Below are 23,058 nucleotides of genomic sequence, written 5' to 3'. Positions count from 1 at the left end.
TCTGTAAGTATGGCCCTGCCCGTCCACCCCAAATGCACGGCTAGCCGTGCCACGAGTGAGCTGTGCAGTATGCACATTGTTGTCCTTTAAGATGTCTTAATGTGGAATTGTCTCCTTTGAGGAGTGAAGAGGCAAAGATTAAACAGCAGTGAATAAAATAATTTTGAACTCTTTTACATCTTATTGCAAACTGCCAGCACTGTTACTTAGTGATTTAAGCAAGAGCAATAAGAGGTGTGAAATGAACACAGAATCCTGCAGCCTCTGGCATGGATTCTTCCTAAAATCTATGCTGACCTCTTCTCCTTAGAGCTTGTAATTGGTAGTGGGACAAGGCTTTCCCTCTCCTTTTTCTGAAACTACCCAGTGGAAATTACTCAAGGAAATTTCAGTGAAAAAGGGGGGTTAGAATTTAGGTTGGCATCAGGCTTGTTTATAATGTTTCCAACAGATTTTTGTTAACGTCCCTATTACCTATCAGGTGACAAGAATATTGGATATCGGCTTTTAAGAAATTTGATACAGTTGAAATAAATTACTGAAAATTATTGATGTCTTGAAAGGCACCAAGGACACAGTTTATACAACTTCTCTTGGCTACCAGTTGCAATGCTTGATTGTCTCCATTGCGAAACATTTCATCATTGTCTCTCATCCTTCTGATGTACACCACCCTAAAGAGCTGTGCTTTGTATTCTCTTAGGTATTGCAAGGGTTTCCCTGAGCCTTCTTTTCTCCAGGCTGAACCAGCATCTTCTTTCTATTAATAGTTAGCAAACCCAAGGAATTTGGAAGTGGTTCAGAAGGTTATATAGCATGCTTGTTTATGAAATGCAATCGCAGATGACATTAAAATGAGCTTCTCAAAAAATAAATCAGTGCTGCTTCAAATGGTTATACTTTCCTGATGTATATAATATTCGATTCTCTTATTCCTTGTATTCTAAACAAGATTAAAGAAAAGGCAGTGTGTTTTCATACCGACTGAGTTGGCTGAGTGCTGTTGGCTCGGAGGTCTCTCGAAGTAGGTCTTTCTTAGGGTTGCTCACAGGGCTGAGTCCCAACTAGCGATGAGTTGCCAAGCTATGATTATTCAGACAACGTATACAGCAGCCATGCACTACAAGTTTTGGAGAGCATTTTTATGTTTCTAGGGTCGGAGCAAAAACAGAGAAAACGCTGACTAAAAAGATAGAAATGTGTAAGTTGACAGCATTGGAACTTTCTTATTTTTGAAGTAAATTGTTACAGGCTATTTCTGTAATTCGACCAAAAAAAGCCCCCAACGATAGGCCTGTGTTGTTAAGGGTTACAAGCATTTGAGCTTTTGTGGGACTTGCATATGGAGTACACATACAGATTTTTATTTTTTTTTCCTTTTTTTTTTAAACAACCTTCCCCCCGCCCTAAAAATAAATACCATTATTTGTAACATGTCTATACTTATATTTTATTTTAAAGTTATTTCAGAATTACCTGAGAGTATTTTGTATGCATCTGTATTTAGGTGATGATTTATCTTTTACTTAGGTAATGATGTATCTTATGCTACATGTTAATGTTTTGTTGAACTGGATTAAAGGAATGACATGACATTCCTTGCCGAACATCAAGCTGTGGAATTTTCTGCTTTCTGCAATTATTTTGAGAAATATCACATACAAGTTTTGGAAAGTCCATGTCTTCTGCGTGACTGTGCTTTTCCAGTACCAAAGAGAAGGGTTTTGTTTGTTTGTTTGTTTTTGTTTTTTACAACAGAGCAAGACCTATTCTTCCTTGCTTATTATGTCATGTTATAGGGAGTGCATCTGTCACAATTTCAGCTATTCTTAATCTCCTTAATTTGTTAGGACACTTTGCTGCTTCATGTTTCTTTTCGCATACATGCTTTTTTATCATTTTCTAGACTTCAGTTCCTTTACAGAAGGCATCCATTAGTCACCTATCATTCATATACTAAGCTTCTGAGCATTTTTCTTCAAGTCGTGATGAACGTGCCAGTGGTGTCCTTCCTCTCACTGTCTAAGCTTCAGGTGAAGCACCTCCCAGGTTGTTATGACTGCCTTGGTATTATTGTTTTTCACCCTGTTCTTTAAACGGTGCTTGCAAAAGAAAGTATCAGCTCAGTGCTCAATGGGTTTCTTGCACATTGTCACTAATACATGCTTCATTATGCCTCCTGGTTTACTGTGTTATATAGAGAAGGGTTCTGTTGAAGTTGGATCCATTATCAAATTTATTCTCAAAGCACTGATGAAAAATATTATTTTGGTGCGTCAAATAACACATCCACAGTCAGGAATTTAGAGTTGTTTTTTGTTTAGTTCAGGAATTTGAAAGAAAGGAGACAGTACCAAAAATTATAGCAGCATTTTTAAAAACTTTCAATAAAAGAATGCAATGATTTTTTTAAAATTGCTTTGCTCTTGGTTTTCATGATGAATCTTCACAGTTGGGGGCTGGTTTTGATCAGAGACAAAGATGGAATACTAATCTTTGGACTTACTGATGTGTTTTTTGTTGTGTTTTTTTTTTTTTTAAATAAAACACAAGTTTATAGCTGGAAAAAATAGCAGTGGGAAAAAAATAAATTTGTAACTGCTAAAGTCAGCACAGAACATGAGAAGGGGAATTTGGGATTGGCAGTACACTACATTTCTAAAACCTATAGCAGTTACTGCATTCTTTTTTGTAATCAGTGGTCACCAATATGCTTAAGGAAAAAAACATAGGAGAAGGAAAAAATGTTGGGAAACCTTTAAGGGACATTAAAAACAGATTTTTCTTGCATTTAAAAATGTTGACTCTACATTACAAAATGCATTGAGGACTTTAGGGTGGGAATAAACCTAAATGTGCAATATGAGATACATGTAGCCAGGATCTTTTTACATTAAAAAAAAAAAAAAATTGCTTTTCAACTGCAATTGCACCGCAATTCCAATTTTCCACTAAAGTGAATGGAATATGTATGATATTAATTCATTAGTACTAACCTCCTCAATCTGTTATCTTTACGTTCAATACCACAGCAACGTTTTTAGTTTGAGGTGTGTTTTTTCACTTTATAAATGAAGTGCCAGTGAACAGAGATATGGAAGTAACCTGTAAACCTTTCTTTTATCTGGCAAAGACATTTTTACTGCTGTTAAGGAGTGCACATAATACCTCACCTTGTGCTTTGCTTGCGTTTTTTCCTAAATGCGGATCGTATTGTAACTGGCTGGTTTTGTCCATTCCTGTTTGCTATTCCTTATAAAGTATTTTGTAGGTCTGGTCTGTTTTACTAATTGCACTCATCCAACTTAAGTTGCCTGCTTTCTAATGAGTATTTTTAGTAATGTAAGAAGATGCATTTAGGTACCAACAGCGTGTAAGAGAAGCAGCCAACTGAAATTTGAAGCCAGTGTGTTTTATCTACTGCCTGTAACTATGTGCATCAGTGAAGAAATTGTGATTATTTCATTGCCCAAAGCCTGTTCTCTGTGGTGTCCCAATGGACTTTGTCCACCTAGTTTTAATAATATGACCTTAAAACAAATATGTCTTGTAGCAAACATAAAAGATTTTAACTGTACTTCTCTCTTTCCTTTCAACTAGTATCACATTATTTTTCAGGTTCAGATGTTGACACATCCTTGTGTATTGGACAATTATATTTTAGCTATTTGAGGACTTGTAGATTTCCAAAACATTCAGCTTAGCATTGAGCGTGTCTTCTGTGCATTTGAAATAGCACAAGGAGCTTGGATTTGGACTTGGGTTTTTTCATGTGCCGGTATCGAGTATTGTTACTTATCAATGTAATTGCAAGGTTTCTCATTTTTTACTAAGATAATTATATTTTGAAGCACAAACAGAAAAGACGAAGTAAATTATTTTTTGTCCTTGCCATAGTTCGTATATTATTATCTCTGATCTCTGCTGTACTCAAACTTTGTATGAACAGAAGCATGTGTATACAGATGTTTTTGTATTCCTATAAATCCTCAGTCTTGGATCTTGGTTTTGGCAAGTGCCCATTTGGTTATGGGAATGTAAATCTAAATCAAAGACATTGCCCTAAAATTTTCAGACATTGTAAGCTTTTTTGTTCTGGTAAAACCCATCATATTACCAGTATTGTTCTGATAAGTTTGAAGTTCTCCTTTCCGTTCTTATTGCTCAGAAATACCTCCTATTTAAGAGATTTTTTTTTCTGTTTATTTCTTTCATAAAGATTGTTGGCCTCCTTTTCTGCTGGAAGCGCTGAATGAAGAATTCAGAATGGTTCAAAATAGGGTCTCGAAGGTCATAGCAACAAAAACAGTTGCTAAATTTCTGGCAGACAGAAATAAGCCTATGGGGTTTTCATTCATTATCCTGCAATTGCTTCTTATATACATTTCCTTTTGCTTCAGTAGCTGTCCCTATCATACTCAGAAGAGAAGCAACAACATTTCTCCTAAGCCATTGAAATAATCATTGAACTAAAACAAAAATATAGGAGTCTGTTTATCTGTGTGTAAATATTGAAAATAAATTGTTTAGAAATCATTAAAATATTAATATATAATTATTGTAATGTCCTTTCCCTATTTGTTTGCCCTTTTCAAAGCCACCATTTGCTTTCCATTTGCTTGGTCAACCTTGGTTACGCTTTCCTCTTATAGGCAAAATGGCAGAGAAAGCATTGGTATAGAACATGGGATACTTCTCTAAAAAGTGAGCATGTTTTTTTTAATAAACTTATTTTGTATACTATTGCCATTCTAAATTGTATCAGAAGTGAGATTTAAAAAAAAAATATGATTTTACAGATAAAAATGGTTTGAGCTTTCACCTGGTAGACAGATTGTTGGGTTCCTGAGGCTGGCTTCGTTTATCGCTGTTGTTTGTTGCCAGAGACATTTTCACATTTGTTGTTTTTAATGGTAACTAGAAAGTAGTAACAGGATGCCTCTCCACTGCGCCACTGGCTCAGGAAGGAGATGTAAACTGGTGACACAAATATTTTGAAGCTTTTTAGTTAAAAAGAAGGATTTGTTGGCAGCTGGTACAAAAAGACGCTGAGGAAAATAATGAAGTTTGCTTGCGGTTTCCTTTTAAATCTAAAAAGTAGTTGTCATTGCCTGTTGATTCATGTTTTCCCCATTACAAATAGTGGAACCGAATGATTTGTTTGGGTTAACTAGCAGAAAATGGCAAAAATTACTTGTACAACAATTCTGTGGTGAGCTACCAGTGAGAGATTAAAGGGGGAAAGTGGAAGGCATAGACGTATGTATGTGTATGTATATCTAACTTTTTTTTTTTAATATAATTTTAATACCCCATTGGTATTTGTAATGATTACGGCATTTCTGGAGATCTATAATTCCACACTGGACAAAGTTCAGGATTGTCTGTAAGCTGAAAACACCCTGTGAAGTACTTATTTATGTTTGCTTTATGATCTGGCTAGCAGTCCTGGGCCCACCAGTGCAAAACGGGAGCTACCTGCTTCCTGACACTCCAGCACACTTTCCCTCATGTCCTCTTGAAGAAAAGTTTGATCGGGGAAGTGCTAAAAACAAACAAAATCAACAATTTCAACAGAATATGTTGTTCTGGATGGACATGTTTGTGTTATGTAGAAATATGTCTCATTGAAACAGAACATTAGTCTTGGGTTTTCTCAAAGCTCAGAAAGACTCTGAGACTTTTCAAGACTCAGTAAGGCTCAGCTGACCTTTTTTACTGTAATTTCTGTCCATTCTTTGCAGTAAATTCTTTGCATTCCTTTTCCTCGGTTATCTGGAACACTCATCAAATGACTGAAGAAGAAGTAGAGTTATTTCTGAGATACTTTCTGAATCTATTTCTGAAATTTCTTTTCATGACCTAAGGTAATAATGATAACTGCTGTGGCAACACATCCCATCTGCTGAGGCTACAAACCTCACCTAGATCTTACAAGTGTCTTGTGCACGATTGCTTGCACAGTTAGGGGCTTTTCTTTCACAAAAAAAATGGCAAATTCTTTTCAATTCAACCAGTTCAGAACTGAAATGTGTAATTGCAGTAGAAGGAAAATCAAAGGTTTTCTGTTAATGTCTTATCCAAACACTTGCAATGTCTCCATGGCAGCTTAGACAAGCCTACATTTCATAGAGGCAGCAGGCACTTTGGTTTTACCCAGAGCTCCTTCCATCATAAAGGTGTTCGGTCTTTTGGTACCCCTGGTTAGGGAGCTGTTTGATACGGACACTGAGCAGAGCTTTGACCTAATAGTATTTGCCGCTAGCCAGTTTCAACGCACCAGTGTTTTAAGAAGCACTCAAACTCCGCTTTCTTCCTGCTTGCTCATTCCCAGCAGCTGTTCGCCTGAAATAGTCAGTGTCAGGAGATGAAATCTTCAGTGGCAACATTATTCATTCCTGCTTGAGTGCTCCATTGCACTGTCTCCAGATTGTTTTGCTGCTACTGGTTTTGAGGCTGGGCCATTAGTCAGAATGAGAGAATAAATTCATTTTTTTTCATTCATTTTGCTTTCGGGTTGATATGCGGCAGCCGCCCAAGCAGTTCTGGCTGAGCTGGGGGCAGTAGCTAGCTGCTGGAGAGAAAATGGAGGAAGGCAGGGAGGACAGGCAGAGCTTAAGCTATCCCTGTGAAACTGTATTTTAAAACAGAAACGGAAACTGTTCCACCAGAAACCAGCTGAAACAAGTTACTTGTGTTGACCCTAAACAAGGAGTAAGACACCTTCTCCCAGGAAAACCGAAGGAAGTGTGGTTTGAATCATCCTATATGATCTTAAGTAGCTTTTAATGACTCAGCAGCCTAATTTTATAGTCTTATTTTTAAGACTGGCGTGCTATGCCCTCTGTACAGACCTGCACCACTGGTCCGACTTCCTCTCAGACCTGGTAGCCTGGGTGAGCTGCACTGGTGTGTGCTGGGGCAGCCCTTGAAGGTGCTGAGTGACACGGGGCCATTCGGTACTGAAGGTGCATGCTGAGCTGTGACTGGCTCGGGAGCTTCTCAGGGTTTTCTTATACACGGTCAGCCCAGCCACTACTGTCTTATCGGTTCCAATCTATGTGGTTGTTACGTGACACGTTTTTTGCTTTTTCAAAAATTGGTGAATTTTATAAATGTTGTGGAGGTTGGCTTACATGAAGTTTTGCTTCAAGTCAAATACCAAACAATATAATTTGTTTCATGTGTGAGCTGTTTCACGTAGCTGATGTTTTCCTCAGCTTCTGCTGAGCCTTTTGAAGACCTTGGAAACATATTTTACACATAGCAGACCAAACGGACGTTATCCTGCCTTGTTATTTTATTACTTGTAGTTATAATATAGCACAATTATCCATGTGTCATGAATATGGGAGCAAGAGAGTTTGTGCAAATTGTTTGTCTCCGAGAATAATGATTGCCCAATTATGATGCACCACATCTGGAACAAAGATACGTTACTAACCTTGTTTACTGGTCTGGGAAAAAAAGGAGGAAGTAAGATTTTACTCCATCAGCTACGGGTTTAAATTATAAGTAATTTCGATTATATTAATGTAATTATTGTGGAGTAAAATTAATGAGTGTGGAAGGACACAGTTGATGGATATTCTATATGTGAAGATCCCTTTATTTCAGCTCAAGTGTCAAAATACCTACAGTAACCACTTGGAGTAATACTCGGAAATTTTATTTAATGTTTTCAGTGAAATTAATGATCTTTCTGGACCCTTTTCTTTATATGTGTTTTAATCTGGCAGATTTAGTTTCAGTTTGGAGAGTTTAGTTTGTTTTTAGTAGACATAGATGTAGACTGTATATAGCATTCTTACCTTTTAGCAGCACTTTGGCATATTTGAATGAAAGAAAAAAATCATTTTATAGTTTCTTATGAAAGTATTTCTGTTGTGTGAATTTACTTAAATGATACCAGATTGAGTTTACAGCACTGTGGCAAAACAACTTGCAGAATGTGTTGATGTGCTCATGCTAGCTTTAACTGTCTAGCTCAAATAGCAACAGTGGCAGCACAGGCAGTTTCAGCACAGGTTAAAAGCACGTAGATTGCATGGTAACTCGTGTCATTTTAACTGCCTGGGTCTGAAATGCTTTGCCCTTTTTTCTTTGATGAGAGAATTTTTAAAAGATTGAGTTCACTAAAGCTAACTCAAAGCTGTTCCATAAAATAAATCAGTAACTTGCAATAGTGTTAACGTTATTTTTTAATTAACAAGTATTAAACAGCTTTGCTTAAAGCAAACCATGTTTTAGCCCAGAATTCATCAACCTAGCAGTTCTTTGAACAGTCCCATAGTTTAAAATCATTTTTTTGTTTTTGTTTTAGCCATATCATCAGAGAGTTTGGGAGTTTTGGGGAGTGCAGGATGTTTGATTTGGATTTACTTTTTTTCCATGACACTGTAAAGTTCTCATTGAAAATTTCTTAAGCCACTGAGTCCTATGAAGTCCCAGTAGCACCTTAGTATTGTGTATTTTTAAATAATTCTAAACCAATTAAAGTCTTGATAAGTTTTCTTTATTTTTTACTCGTATTTCAGGGAGGGGAAGACTTGAGCAGAGCTACCTCTGTTTAGTGGCTAGAGCAGCAGCTCTCACTCAGCCAAGGCAAAACCTTGGCTGAGGTTTCTCAAATACTCAAATACTGTTCCCAACAGGATAGCTCTACAAAGTTTTAGAACAAGGGTAGCATTTGGTTTGTTCTGCAAGCATGCATGAACTTAAATTTTCAATAATCGAGTTAGACAAATGGGAATAGCAACTAACATCCTCAAAGTATAGCTATCTAACAAACGAATATATAATTGTATCCAGAGCTGAATGTAAATAAAATCAGCGTGACTAATAGTAGCAGTGAAAATGAATTAAAAGATAGAATATTCTAGGTAAATATTTTAGAATATTTCTACCTCGAAAGGTAGAATATTCTAGGTAAAAGGTAGAATATTCTAACAGCTGTGCAACTGACTCATTGGAAAAGGCATTTTTCTCTACATATTATGTAGGTGTTAAAGCAGCTTAGAAGACAGTTAAAAGGATTATCTGTTTGGGATTTTTATACTATATTTAGGAAAAAGTGTTAATGTCTAATTCTTTATTTGCTAGGTTTTCTATATTTCTCTACTTGTATTACACCGTGTGTATTGTACAAGGTAGAATAAACTGATTTTGTCAGAAGTCTTTGCTGGTTATGATTGAGAGTTGCAAGATTTTACATGGTACATGCATAGTGAGTAGTTTGTTAACTGAGTGCCACAACGTCTTTGTCTCAGACATTAGCAGGAAAGATCCTGTGAGTTAATAAGGTTAGAATTTTTAGAGATACAGTAATTCAAAATTCATAAGGCAACAGGACATGTTAGAAATGAGAAATAAAATTCTGGAGTTTTAAGAGCTGTACAGCTATCATCTGAATTATTTCTAAGAGGAGTAAATATGTACATATACTAGAATGTGCTACTTCTGCTCTGGCAGGGACAGCTGCAAGTAAATGTTGATGCAATAGCTGATTCCAAAACAGAGAGGGGAAAAAAAAAAAAAAAAAAAAGCCAAAGAAAGATGAAGAGTATGTTGGAGGCCTCAAATGTTAGTTCTCAGTGTGTTGTGGAAGAGTCATCCAAAGGTCTTTCTTACAGGGGAAAAATGAATAAAGAAGTAATCCAGAACTACTTTTAAAAATAACATTATAATGCTACCCTTCTTCTCAATTTTTTCCTAACAATCAGATTAGCTGTGTATACCTTACAGTTCCTGGTGTGAGATTCTGCTTGGTTTTGGAAATGTAGCCTGTTATATCCTGATCTTTTTATACAAGCTGGGAGTAACTCTATGTTTAAATTCTGGGAATGCAAAATCTTCCTTTTGGTCATTGCTTTAATTTCCTTTATCTTGAACTTTTTTTACTCACCTGTCAATCACTTCCGGACTTCTTAATATTTTTCTTTGCTCACTTGTACTTATCCCTTTTTCCCTATTTCTTTTTTTTTTTTTTTTTACCCCTTCTCCTTTTATTTTCTCTTGCTTATTGTTGCATCTCTCCTACTTTTTCTTCATCTCTATCTACATAAAATAATATGAAACATTGAAATCTGGTGCTTCTCATATGACTTCATACTGTTTGTCCGGTTAATATTCCTCAAATAATCATAGAGTCATTAATTGTTACTTAAATTAGAATAATGGTAATGTCTGCACTGTTGCTTATATTGAAATGGTATGACAATATTATTTTCTTAAATATTGCTCTCACTTTGTGTAGAAACTTCAAATTTTGAGTACCATTAGTATATGGTATTTATTAACATAACTAATAATCATTCTTATTTATTTTTCTATGCTTATGCAATTAGCAGTTTTGTGTATGCCATCATGTCAAAGGCATGCCCCTTTCAATCACTTGCTAATTAATATCTACTAAAGCAAAAAGAGAAATAAATATCCCCGACATAGAACCACAGATTCATTAAGGTTAGAAAAGACCTTCAAGATCACCTGGTCCAACTGGTCCGATGATCAGACCTTCTGATCATCTGGTCCCCTACTACCACTGTCACCCACTAAACCATGTCCCCAAGCACCACGTCCAACCTTTCCTTGAACACCCCCAGGTGACTCCACCACCTCCCTGGGCAACCCGTCCCAATGCCTGACTGCTCTTTCTGAGAAGAAATGTCTCCTAACTTCCAACCTGAACCTCCCCTGGTGCATCTTGAGGCCATTCTTCGGTTGGAATCAGTTGTACCTTCCTAAACTGACTTTGTTAGTAACCCAGATGATTATAGAATTGCCAAACATGAATTAATTGAATTAAAGCCATGCCTTGCTATATGCTGGGCATTAATATCATAGCCCTTCTGCAACGCCCGCTGAACGCCAGCAGTCCTGAGGTCACACTGAAATCCAGGCTTGGGACCGTTTTGGCTGAAGTCTCTGAGGGCCACAGGCCAGGCGGTGGCACTTTGCCACTGCTCCGTCTGCAAGGCAGTCGGTGGCGGCGGGGAGAGCTTGCAGAGGAATTTGGGATGAGTGCAGATGAGGAATAGAGGGCGTGAAGGCTGCTTGTGCTTCCTCGGGTACCTCTGTGTAAAATCTCAGTGTGGCTGAGACCGGTGCTCCCGTACCCACGCTGACGACACATTATTCCACAGCTTTATGGTGTTGAGTTAGGACAAATCCTGTTAGTAATCATGAGAACTGAATTATACATCTGAGAAAAAGAAGCTTTAAACATACACTAGGTTTATATGCATGAATGTTTGTGTTACTTCTGTGGAGATACAAAACCAGAACAAAACAGAAGAAGAACAAAGTGAAAGTTGAGCTGTAAGGCTAGCCAATTTTCTTTTAACTTGACTTCTGCAAGAACAAAATTTATTGTTACCAGTGGTTGTTTGAGATGTTTCTGCAATGCCAAGCGTTTCTGTTCGAATGAAAAATGCCTCAGAGTTGTACTGAACGTGAATGAATTACACTGGCAGCTAGTGTGTTAGTATTACTATTACTTCTTTGTATCATAGCAGCACCTAGCAATAAAACAAATATTTACACACACATCAAGGGCATTCTTGGTGACTGCAGCTTTGGCAGTTAAAAACCAAATAAGGTGGAGCATAACACATTTGCCTGGCAACTGCATGTGACTTCTCGTAGTGGGTATACTAAGGAATTATCATCACTGCCCTAAACGTTCTTTTGCACTTGACAATAGACAAATATTAGAGTGCACATCATCCTTGTTCTGAGAGGTTTGGTCTAAGGTATATTATGAAGTTGCAGAGTAAATGGTGTTACAGAATTTCAATGTAATCATAGTTCCTTATGATGATGATGATGTTATTCTGTTTTTTGCTGCTTTCTCTTTGAAGTGTTTAGCAGATCAAAGTTTGAGGATAGTTGACCATTTTTTACTAGTCTGTTATTTATCAGTGGATTGGCTGCATTATACCCCTACGCATACATCAATTACAAAAATACTAAATGGTTTTTTGAGTACCATAAATCTCTTCTTGTAGCTACTTGTGTCTTCTCAAGAATATTTCCCATTTCGCTCTTGTTTATGCTAAGAATGTGTTGATAAACTGAAATGTGATGCTTTGGACAGCTATATTTAAAGAACTGTGTTTGGAATTTATGAGAAAGGAATTCAGAGGATATGAAGTTTTAGAAGTCTTTTCAACTGAAGTGGCTTCTGCTATTGTTGATAGCAACAGGCACATTAGCATTTCCTATTACTGTTTAATTTCACATACGCAGAACAGTTAAGGCAACTGAGAGTCATTAATAACCAGACAAATAAAAGCTACCAGGTGGCAAAATTTTGTTGAGACTGCCATAAACGTAATGCTTTATAGAGCAATTAAGGGAGAATGCTTTGTGGCAAAGATTTGAGCATATGTTTTTATAGAAAGCTTCATTTTTCACCTAATGCAGATGTTAAACCTTTTTGTGATGTCCAGGAATAATAGTAATATAACACAACGGAATTGAATTGAGTGAAAATAAACACTGACTGACATGAGAATAGATTTTACCTACATATCTGCATGTGTTTAAGCGTTAATCTGGTCCTTATGCTAGCTAGATTAATGAGAGGTATTGTAATATATACAGTAGGGAATTATGCTGTGGACACTGATATAAGTCTGTAGCTCTTATATAAAAAATAATTATATTTTTATTTAAGTGCAGCTCATGCAAGAATTATTTGCCTCTGTAGAAACACAGATTGCACCTTTATCACTGGTGTCCAGTAAAGATTACAGTTGTATCGGGTCTATGTAAAACCAATACAACAGTACAGCTACTACTTAATATATCTTAGGACACGGAGGTGATAGTACAAGCAGATTTGATGGTTCCTAATTTACCCAAGTCCTCTCTGCTGTTGGAAGGTTTGCTCTAAGTGACAAGAGATTGACCTCTTAAACAGTTTATATCCTTCACTGAGAAACGAAAAGTGATTCCAAGTAGATCTGTGGGCATAAACATCTTTACTAGCTAAGACAAGTGTTTGCCCACAAAGAAGTAAATAACTCTTCAGACTCTTTCTGAAAGGCCCTTCTCTAAGCTTTGTTTGAACAAGACACCAAATAACTTTCCTATATTTGGTCTATACATTGGCAGTCAGTATTAAGAACTAATACCGACTGAAATTTATTAGACTACTTTATTCTGTTCTGTTCTTTGAGCCATCCTTCCTTCTTTTAGTTGATGCTGCACAGCAATTGGTCATACGTATTTTGAGTATGTTATATTTATGGTAATTACCAGCTAGTTACATGAACTGATTCAATGGCTAATGAAGTCAAGGAAACAATTCTCTCAGAGGCATACACATTATCTTAACAGGGATAACGTATCTCAGAGAACTCCAGTTACTGTTCCAACGTGCAACTCTTCTTTTAATAGTAGAAATTAATGGAGTTTTATTGATTAGCAGTAGTTGAAGACTGCCTCTTGTCCTTAACCATGTACTTCCGTCCTCTACCTGACCCACAGTCAAGCTGAAATAACGGCAATAGTAAATAATGAACATAAGCTGAATACCTTGTCTGAAAACTTTCTTTAGTCATACTTGGAAGAAAGTAAATGCCTAATGCTGAGCTTACTTAGAGGAACTAGATGCTTTGGGTTGTGTCCTATGACTGTTTTTTAAAACGCACCATGGTACTTGGGGGGAAAAAAAAAAAAAAACCTCACACAGCTTTAAAGCCAAGACATTAACTACATTCAGATGTTTTTATTTATATTATGTTTTAAATGTGCTGTCTGGACAAGCCTGATAATGTAAACTGCACAAAAGCAAGATGGGTCACACTTGATAATCAACATTTCTTTGGTATGTCGAATCTAAGTTGCTTTGTGCAATCCTTGACCCTTTTATTAAGCCATCAAAAAGGCTTAGAGAGAATCTTTCAGCATCTTTCATAAAGGAAAATATTTAAAGATCTGTAAAGTAACTTGCTTCTGTTGTAAGGGAAGAAAACATAAACTTAGCTTAATTTCTCTCCTAAAAATGCCTTTCTTCCTGACTCACGATTTTTTCTTCCCAGATTTTTGTTCTTCACACTGTTTTGTAATACGGTATCATTTTTCCTTTCTCATAATCTTTTTAGTCTCCATACTGTCTTTGACTTCTTAGTATCTCTTACTAAATTAGACATATCTGCTGATTTTCATACAGTGCTTTTTCTATTACGTTTATCATCAAGATGTGTTGAATAATACTTAATCACAGAGTTGTAGGGCAGGGGTTTCAAAATAGAAGATAAAAAAAACCTTATGTCAGTAAATTTGTGGAGGAAGAATAGAACTGCTGAGCTCCATTGGCTGATGGTAGAATGCCACTGAAAAAAAAATGTCCAGGTGCACGGTTAATGCTCTGCTGCAACAGACACATCAATTCCTGTGTCCTGGATTCAGCTGTGCAGATGACTACACAGAAAATGGCTCTACTGACAGCTTAGTATTAAGATAGTTTATGTTAAAAGTTAAATAAAATAACAAATAAGCCCTAAAGCTTTTAATTCAGGAGAAAAAAAAAGGGTTATTTTTCTTCAGTTTAAGTGGATTGTCAGTAATAGCTGATACAAGAATAAACAACAGGGAACGTACTGTCCCCAAGAGGCAGATGGCAAGCCTGTTCTGTGTATATTCTTGCACCAATTGGCAGGTCTGGCAGACTGGATTCCAGGAGTAGTACAGGCTTTTGTGAGACACGCAACATCTGGGCAGTTCCAGAGGACACATCTGGCTGGATTGCACTGCAGGTTACCCAGTAGCAGCAGGAGCATTCATGGTTTCCAGACTCCTTTCTATTCTCTTGCCTATGGCCCACCGCAGTCTTGAGTGTTCCCAGCAGGTGTCCAGGAGAGCCGCATCAAGAGGTGATGCTCAGTTGGAGCCCAGGGGTAGTGCGGGCTGTCTGGTGTGGGGATGCAAAGGCTCTGAAGGCAGAGCAAGCAAGCCTGCAAGTCTTGTCTGTTCTAGAGAAGTGTGCTCTCATTTCCAGTTTGCCCATTTACTATAGAAAAAAAGACAAGGAATAAAGTGCCACTGCCTTGGTGCTGTTACTTTAGAAACGTTGTTTTGTAAATGTGCACTCATCATTGCTCAGGAGTATAATTTTTCATAAACTAAAGGAAATCCCTTGCCTCAACAATTGTAAAGGGATATAATGCATATAAGGTTCATTGCTTCCCCACCAAGAAAAAAAAGAAAAGAAAAAACATTTGCAACTTCTGTGTTCACTGTTTATTGTGCACCTATTCCTGTTCTTTTAGAGGTTTCATTTTAATTGTTTTTCCTCACATTAAAAAAAATAAATAAATAGACCTCTAGTATGTATTTAATTTATTCCTAGTCTCCTGTAATTAGGTTGCAAATAACCATGTGGTTACCATATGACAAAGTGGTATTGAAAGGAAATGCTTTATAAGATGCACAGCAGTATGTGTGCGTGGGTGTAGGTAATGCAGGTTTAGTTCTTCCGTAGGCATGCAGCCTAGGTACAGTTATGAAAATGCAAACAGTATGTTAAAATTAATACAGTTATATCAAGAAATGTATACATGCTATACTGAGGTGCTTGGGATGTTAAAAGAAAGGTCTTTCACTGCCTCCATTTTCTCAAGAGGGGGTAGATGAGTAGCTGACAGATGCTTCTTGTTATATACACCACAGCAGCTTGTTTTACCAGGCAGAAAGTACTGCATTACTTTCACCTTCAATCAGGTGGCACATTGTGGTTATTAGACTGTCAGTGCACCTTTGTAATGTACGTATATACATACACGTATTAGCAGCAAGTGTGTGCTATACATGTACCAGCCTCTGTAGTCTTTATTCAGGCAATGAGAAGAAGAATTCATCTGACTTCAGTCCCTCAGACTTCTCTACTGGCTAAAAACAGTACAGAAAAATGAGTAAAATTACGAAGGAACAGTACAAATTTTGGAATGGAATCTGCTTTTCATTTTGAGGGGAACAGTGACAAACTGAGCCATATACTGCAGAAATCATGGTTGAATAAAGTATGAAAAATAAAATTATGGAAATGTGCAAAAGGAAAATAAAGGGCAACAGAAATAGAGTGGTGGCTGAAAAAGGTGAAGCTGTAATCAGCTGAAGGATAAAAAATATAATGATAAAGAAACTTCTTTGTCAATTTGCTGCTGCTACAGAGGCGTTGGGCTGGTGATGAGAAAAGACTTCCTCCCAGGTACCAGGTATCGGGTACCATTTTAAGGCATTGACCTGACCTCAAGGTGTTGAGGTGTGCTGTATCACCCTTAACTAAGTGATCTGCAACTAACTCCAGTCTGCTGGAAAAAAAAGATCTGCAATTAGGTGGATACAGAGCAATTTCCATTCAAAGCAACCAGCTGTGCATACATATGCTACTGGAGGAATCCAGGCTTATCCTGAGCTTGTAAGGAAATCTTGGTAAACTTTTTGGGCAAAGATTTTCCCTGTCAAGTGTGGCATTTGTAATGCTATCCCTGTATCACTTGTGGTTTTAGCTTTACGTGAAGCAAACCGGTCGCTGTGCAAGATGTTATATGACAGTTACATAGACAAAACTACTTTTTCCTTGTGTGTGTCTTTTTTGTAGAGTTGGTCGTTGGTTCTGAGCACACTTGGGGTTTGTGTAATTTACAGATTGCCAGCAGGACTGTTCTAGTCAAGGAAAATGTTTACTTAGATAGGAGCTGTGTTTATTCTGAGACATAATTGTGAGTGGTGCAGTTTCATAAATCCCTTTTGCAAACAGTGCTTTTATGCTGTGTAATTTAGGTGAAGGGGAAGAGTGCATTGTCTTTTCTTGGTTTCAGTTCCCTTAATTGCACAAAATGAGACCCTGTCATGACTTTTGAGGTCCTTTATGCTTTAAACTTTCAATGTACCATTCTTTAAATAGTTGAAGATAACATAATTCTAGCCCTTGTAAAGCAATTTAGGCAGTCCTCAGTGTAGAAATTATATCTTTACTATATATCTTTATATCCATATAGATATAGCATGCAAAAACACACGATACATGTTGGGTTGTTTTTCTAAGTAAGAACTGGGTCTAGAAGCAGCTAGAAAGTAGTAAAAACTTTTCTAATAGCTGCTTAAAAAATTAATACTGTTTTTTCACAAACTGATTTTGCTTTTAATCAGAGTTTTAATGAAATACTATCTCCATGCCTACATTGCTATCCCTAACACCTTGATTGATCTTAAGGCTTTTAACAAATGCAATTTAACCTTTGTTGAACTGCATTTAAAACACATTTTTATTTTGAGGACCCCAGGTTACACAGGTCAGTAGCTTTTGGTGCTTTCCAGCTTTAGGTCTCCTTACCTTGTTCAACCCAGTTATGTTGGTTGTGTTTGTAGGAGCTCAAGCTTCTTGAGGCTTTTTTTGTACTGAAGTCTTCGACTCTGTCCTTCTTTCCCTTTTCTAATTCTATCATCCACATTTTATTGTTTAAAAAACAGCTTTTGTCAGGTATTCTCATGCAGTAGTACAACTAATTTTCATAGCTATAATTTGTTACATATCCCAGTTGCTACAAATTGATATTTATGCTTGTCCAAAAATAAAAGCATGCTGCCACCTTCCTAAATACATGATGATGATTTGATGAAAGTTGATGTGCTCTGATGTGCTAGTAATGTTTGTAGATTTATGCTTTAACCGAGATTTTCTTAAATACATTGTTTACTTCCTGAAAAGATTGCCGTATTTCCTCTAATTTAAATAATTGATCTTAGTTTAGAACATTGTCATTTCAGGAACGAACCAAACTGTCTTTGTTTGTCTCCGCCATGTGAAGCAGTGATGCAGAAGCTAACAGTATGCCCCTCTCTAGCATCCTGTCATTAGAACATCCTATTTTGACCACAATTTTTTCCAGTCCTTTGGGTGGTGCTGAGGCCTCAGCAGTCCTGTTTTCCTCATGTTTCTGTGGCTGTTATTTAACTCTGACAATTCTGGAATCTCATTTTGACCAAGAGGCCAATAGGAAAATATAATTTAAGCATACACAGCCCTCCCTATACCATCAATGTTATTAATCCAATAGATAAAAAAGGATGAAAATGAATAGAATTTATTGTGTTATCAGTTTTTAAAAGGTCTTTTAAAATTTTAAGCATGATCTCGGCATGAGAAGAGGCTGTAAATGGAGTCTTACCTCTTGTGGAATTACCGTATAATTAGACAAGACTGCAGAAGGCGGAGCTGAACCGTTGGTTTTGGGCAGTGCTAGAGGCCACTTGAGAAAACCAGCACCTGACCTGCTGGTAACTGTATTCAGCAAGGTTGTACAGGGTAGCATATTCCTGCGTGTTCTGGATATGAACACACACAGAAAGTACTGGAGAAACATTGCTTTTTAGGCCATCTTTCAGTCCTCAAAAAGCTTCGAGGAGACTATATTTAGGTAGAGTTGATTTTCATTTCAAAAGAAGTCTCAAAAAATGCAAGGATAAATCTTTGTTCCATATTCATGTTGGTGACAGCTGTCTTACAGAGTAACATCTTTCAGTTAATTGAAATGCATTAATAAATGTATTATCCAATATCTAAAAGTGAAACTACTCCAAGTGACTAAAATTACATTTCTAGAAAGAAAATCTATTGAAAATGTGTATGCAATTTTCAGTTTATAACAACATAGTTTTTGACTTGAGAATAAGAATTATTGGTGAGGTTAGCACCAAATACTCTATCAATATGCAAAAGAGCAGATAAACTGTAAGAGCAGATCTCATAAATGGAACTGTAATTACCTTGCTAGCACAGGACTAAAAAAGTACGTAAAAGTAGAAATGCAAAATAATTTCCAAAAATGTACTTGCTGCACTTTTGTCATGTGGTGATTGCTGCTTTTAGGGATCTGCAGACCTCGATAATGGGAATGTTAAAATTATTTCAGGCAGCATGTCTGTGCTGGGCAGGTGCTGGAGCCCTGGCACAGGCTGCCCTGAGGTGCTGAGGGCTCCTCCTTGGAGATCCCCAAAAGCCGCCTGGGCATGGGGCTGGGCACCCTGTGTTGGAGCAGAGGGTTGGACCAAGCATCCTCCAGGGGTCCTGCCAGCCTCAGCCATCCTGGGATTCCCTTTGCATTACTTGAGTTAGACTACTGTAGTTCAGTAATGAGGCTGTGTTAAAACCAGACAATGAGGCTGTTGGAGAACAGAGCTACTTTTAGGTCAGACCATCTCATCAGGAGCATGTGGAGCCAGTACTCTGGGATGTCCTACCCCAGGATGTCCTATGTTTGGTGGCTGCTTGTTGCTGAGGGCTGTTAAGGGATTGACCTGAATTTTTGCATTGGTTAGCAGACTGGTTACTGTGGGCTTGAATGTTTAATGCTTCTGAAATGTAATCATGTTGTTATTGGTATTCTACAGTAGCTAGAACTTTCATCATTTTTTTGCAAATAACTTGTGTTTGAATTCCTGAATTTATATTGATATTAGTAAAGGCCTTGATGCTACCAGGATGTGTATTACTTCATCGGATGATGTGCAGTTGAGCTAAACAACCATAAACTTCCCTGTATCAGAGCCAAAGTGTAGCATTTTTGATAAAGTTGGAAGTAGCTTACGATTACGGACGGATTCCTGGTAGCATGACTTACTTAGCAGTGTTTATGTACAGTACTTCTTACGGAACTCAAAATCAGTCGCAGTGTGAACTCTTGTTCCATCTAAGAGCAGAGCAGTGTATGTTCTTGGTGAATGGTCTAGAAGGAAATTTGCCAGCTTTAAGATGGCAAGCTGAATATTTTTAAATATCATTCTTAGAAAAGCTCTAGTATGCAGAAAATTGCAATGCAGATTTAAATAGTTGAAGAATAATGTGTATTGATTAAAAACACATACGAGAAGTTTATTCACTCAGATTGCTCTGTGTGTGTGTGCACGTGTCAGTTAAAATCTGCCATGGGAGCAAGGGAAGATTGTGTATTCAGTCATGATGAGTCCCTTCACGAGTTCCTTCATGATTCGAGGCTATTTCTGTTATTTTTGTCTTCTGACAAAAAAGTTCCCATAGGATCCCTACTTGGACTCCTGAAGGATCTGGAAAAACTATTTCCGTCCAAAATAATAATAGCATGGGCTTTGGGGTTTGATCATGAACTGACATTTAAAAGTCATCTGAGGAAAGATACTTTGTGATTGAAGTCAGTTTTTGTTTAATGCAGTGGTAGCTGATCTTTCCCATCTGGTATCACAGTACTTGACGTGACATCTTCAGTTGTCCTCTGTCCAGCTTGTGAGATTCCCTAGGAGTTACTTCCCAAGAGACCCGCGAGTGGATCAGGTCATTCTGTTGCTCCAGTTATTGCTTGGCTTTCCTTATCCCCAGGGGAAAACCTAGAAAACTGGCAGCTACACAGAAGAGAATGTGAGGGGAAAACCCAGTACCTACAGAGTGTATTTTGAAGTGTGGTCATGTAAGGACTATGGCAGCTTTTGCCTGCTCTCTGCCTGACTTTTCCGTGCTTGTGCCAGATGCACACGTTTCACCTGAGCCACAGTCATTACATTTTACACACAGCGCACGAAAGGCAGATGGTGATACTGTTTCCTGGCTCTCAAATGGTCAGTGTTTAACATCGCTCGCTTACCCTCGGATGCTGTAGCTTGACTTGCTGCTTCTGCCGCATCCTCATGCTGAGGAGTCAGCCAGGGAGAGGAGCACATCCTTGCCTAGCTCTGGGTGAGGCACTGCCTCGTGCTGCTCCAAACCCTTCAGTTTTAGAACGTAATGTGCCTGAAAAGAGATGTGGGTATTTCTGGTTTGGCTTTTTTGGGTGTTTGATGGATTGCTAAGATAGGATCTTTCCTGCTAAGAGTCTGGATTTTATCCCAAACCCTGTGAATGACACACAAGATCAGATTCTCACAGCCTTCAGACTGATTGCCAAAACTCTTGCATTTAGTAAGGCATGGAACAACTGCTTCCTGTGTGCAAAACTCAACAAAGCAGTCGCTCCCGTGTACAAGGGAGGAAAGTCGTGTATTTTGTGATCTCCTTGAGATACCTCTGGTTTCCGTACAAAAAATACCACCCACTAGTTGGGGGTAAAAGCACCGATTATGGCAGCTGCATGGGAGCTCACCTCCAAACAAGTAATGGGTGCATTCTGCATTTTGAAAATGGGAACTCTTACCTAGTTTCTCTAATCTATTTTCTGTTGTGATTCCCAAAGGTCTCAGTATGGGCGGATGAAGATAAAGCATGACTCAGTACTTAGCTATGCTGTACTTGAGATCTCTTGTAAACGAGGAACTTAAGAGTTGAGTTCAGCAGATAAAAGTAGTCATAATTTTTAGGGTTTGCAACCTGGAACTAAAGAGACTCCTCGATTCTAAGACCCTCGATACCAGACAAACAAGGGCACATAGCTCATCTCTTTGATATTCCTTATTGAGAAGGAAAGCCTGAAAAACTTTTGGCATCAGAGAAGCATAATTCCACAGGGAATGAAGCTGAAAAAAATCATTGTGTTGTTAGGCCAGCGTTGTTTTTGTGCTATAACTACTATGCACTTTGTTGCCTTTTATACATCTTTGTTCTCAGGGTGCATCGTGGTCTTTATCCCCATAATAATTACAGTACTAGATACTCTAAAAACTTAAATTGGCAAATTCCATGTGTTTTATGTCATTTGGCATTCTGCACAACCCCCCTTCAGTTTGTCATAAATTCCTACAACAGAGCAAGTTCACATCTGGTAGCAATTTCAGTATGCCAGATGAGGTGTAATCCTGTAAAACCTAACTCATTTTCTCCAGCGCCTTTCAAAGATGAGCTCTCCTGCTCCTTTTCCATCAGACATACCACTTGCCCTCTGAGCTCTGCAGAATGACTTAGACTGGCAGTCTTTTCACACTTCATATAAAGTGTGGGTTTTGGAACACGGGTTAGTATCAAGTACATAAGACAGTACAAGCAAGTAGAGTGTTAAAGTCCTCAGCATAACCTGAGTCTTCTTTTTTTCCCTTTTTTTTTTTTTGCAACAGCATGTCCCTGCAGGATACAGTAATTAAGTGTTTGTTCTCAGTATTTTGATGCATACGGAGCTTCTCTTATTCTTTGAGTAAATTGTCATCTTACATACCGCCTAATATCTGAAAGATGCACACATAGCTACTATTTGGGATTTTCTTTTACATAACTTTTGCTAAAACTATTTAAAAGCATGTGTTTTGGGTAATTCAAGATACTCATATTGAAGACTGTAAAATATTAAATGCAGTAACAAAACAATGGGATGACTGCTCATTGATCCATCTTAGCACACTGCAGTAATTGTAAATAGCTCAAATTCCCGGTAAAGTGGCTGTTTAACAGCAGTCAATCGTTTTATATCTTCTGTAGTTTTCTGCTGTCCCATTAGATTTTGAGAAGTGGTTATTTTAGTATCTCATTGCCTTTATTACTTTATGCTTTCAAAACACTATATTGAGCTTGCCAATCCTGTTTCTCAAAAGGAATATCGAGAGTATCATACAGTAAGGTTTAACTAAATCACAGAGGTTTGGTTTGTGAATTTTTTGTGAAACGGCTATGTATTATAATGTGTTATTAAACCAAATTAACAGAACTTAGTTTAAAATGTTATTTCACACTTTCCTACGTCTTGCGCTAGGACTTCTCAGACCTGTTTGCTCCTGCATGATCCTGTTTTTTATTGTGAGGTTACCAAATTAAATGTCTGTTGATATCATATGAATGATACTTTAAAAAAATACAAACATCAGAATTTTTAACAATTACTATTGTTACTTCTAACTATTAAATACATAAGTTAATAATGGCAGTACATTAAAGTCCCTTGCAATGGGACATTACTAGCTAGAAGCCTCCTTGTCTACTGTGATTTTTGTGACCTAATTTATACCCTTTTGAATCTGTTTATTCACAGGCCAAATATCCTGACATTGTAGCCCTTCCAGAAGGACAACTGGGAGATTACATAATTCTAAGGAATCCTAAACTTTCAGGGTAAGGCAATACGTAAATGGGATTTTGTTTGTATTGTTTTTAAGAAAAAG

General features: G+C 37.5%; 1 protein-coding gene across 4 annotated transcripts in view; it reads left to right on the top strand.

Annotated features, from left to right (window-relative positions):
• CENPP (centromere protein P) overlaps positions 1-23,058 on the top strand; it is a 137,870-nt gene that overhangs the window by 112,208 nt on the left and 2,604 nt on the right. For all 4 annotated transcript variants that reach the window (XM_080606691.1, XM_080606688.1, XM_080606689.1 and 1 more), the window contains exon 7: positions 22,929-23,008. In XM_080606691.1, the coding sequence (XP_080462817.1) occupies positions 22,929-23,008 (80 nt within the window). The remainder of the gene's footprint in view (positions 1-22,928; positions 23,009-23,058) is intronic.

This window comes from Anser brachyrhynchus (assembly GCF_964034855.1).
Source record: "Anser brachyrhynchus genome assembly, chromosome: 10".
NCBI classification, from domain to species: Eukaryota; Metazoa; Chordata; class Aves; order Anseriformes; family Anatidae; genus Anser; species Anser brachyrhynchus.
Note: the sequence above shows the minus strand (reverse complement) of the source record. Positions and strands in the feature narration are given on the sequence as shown.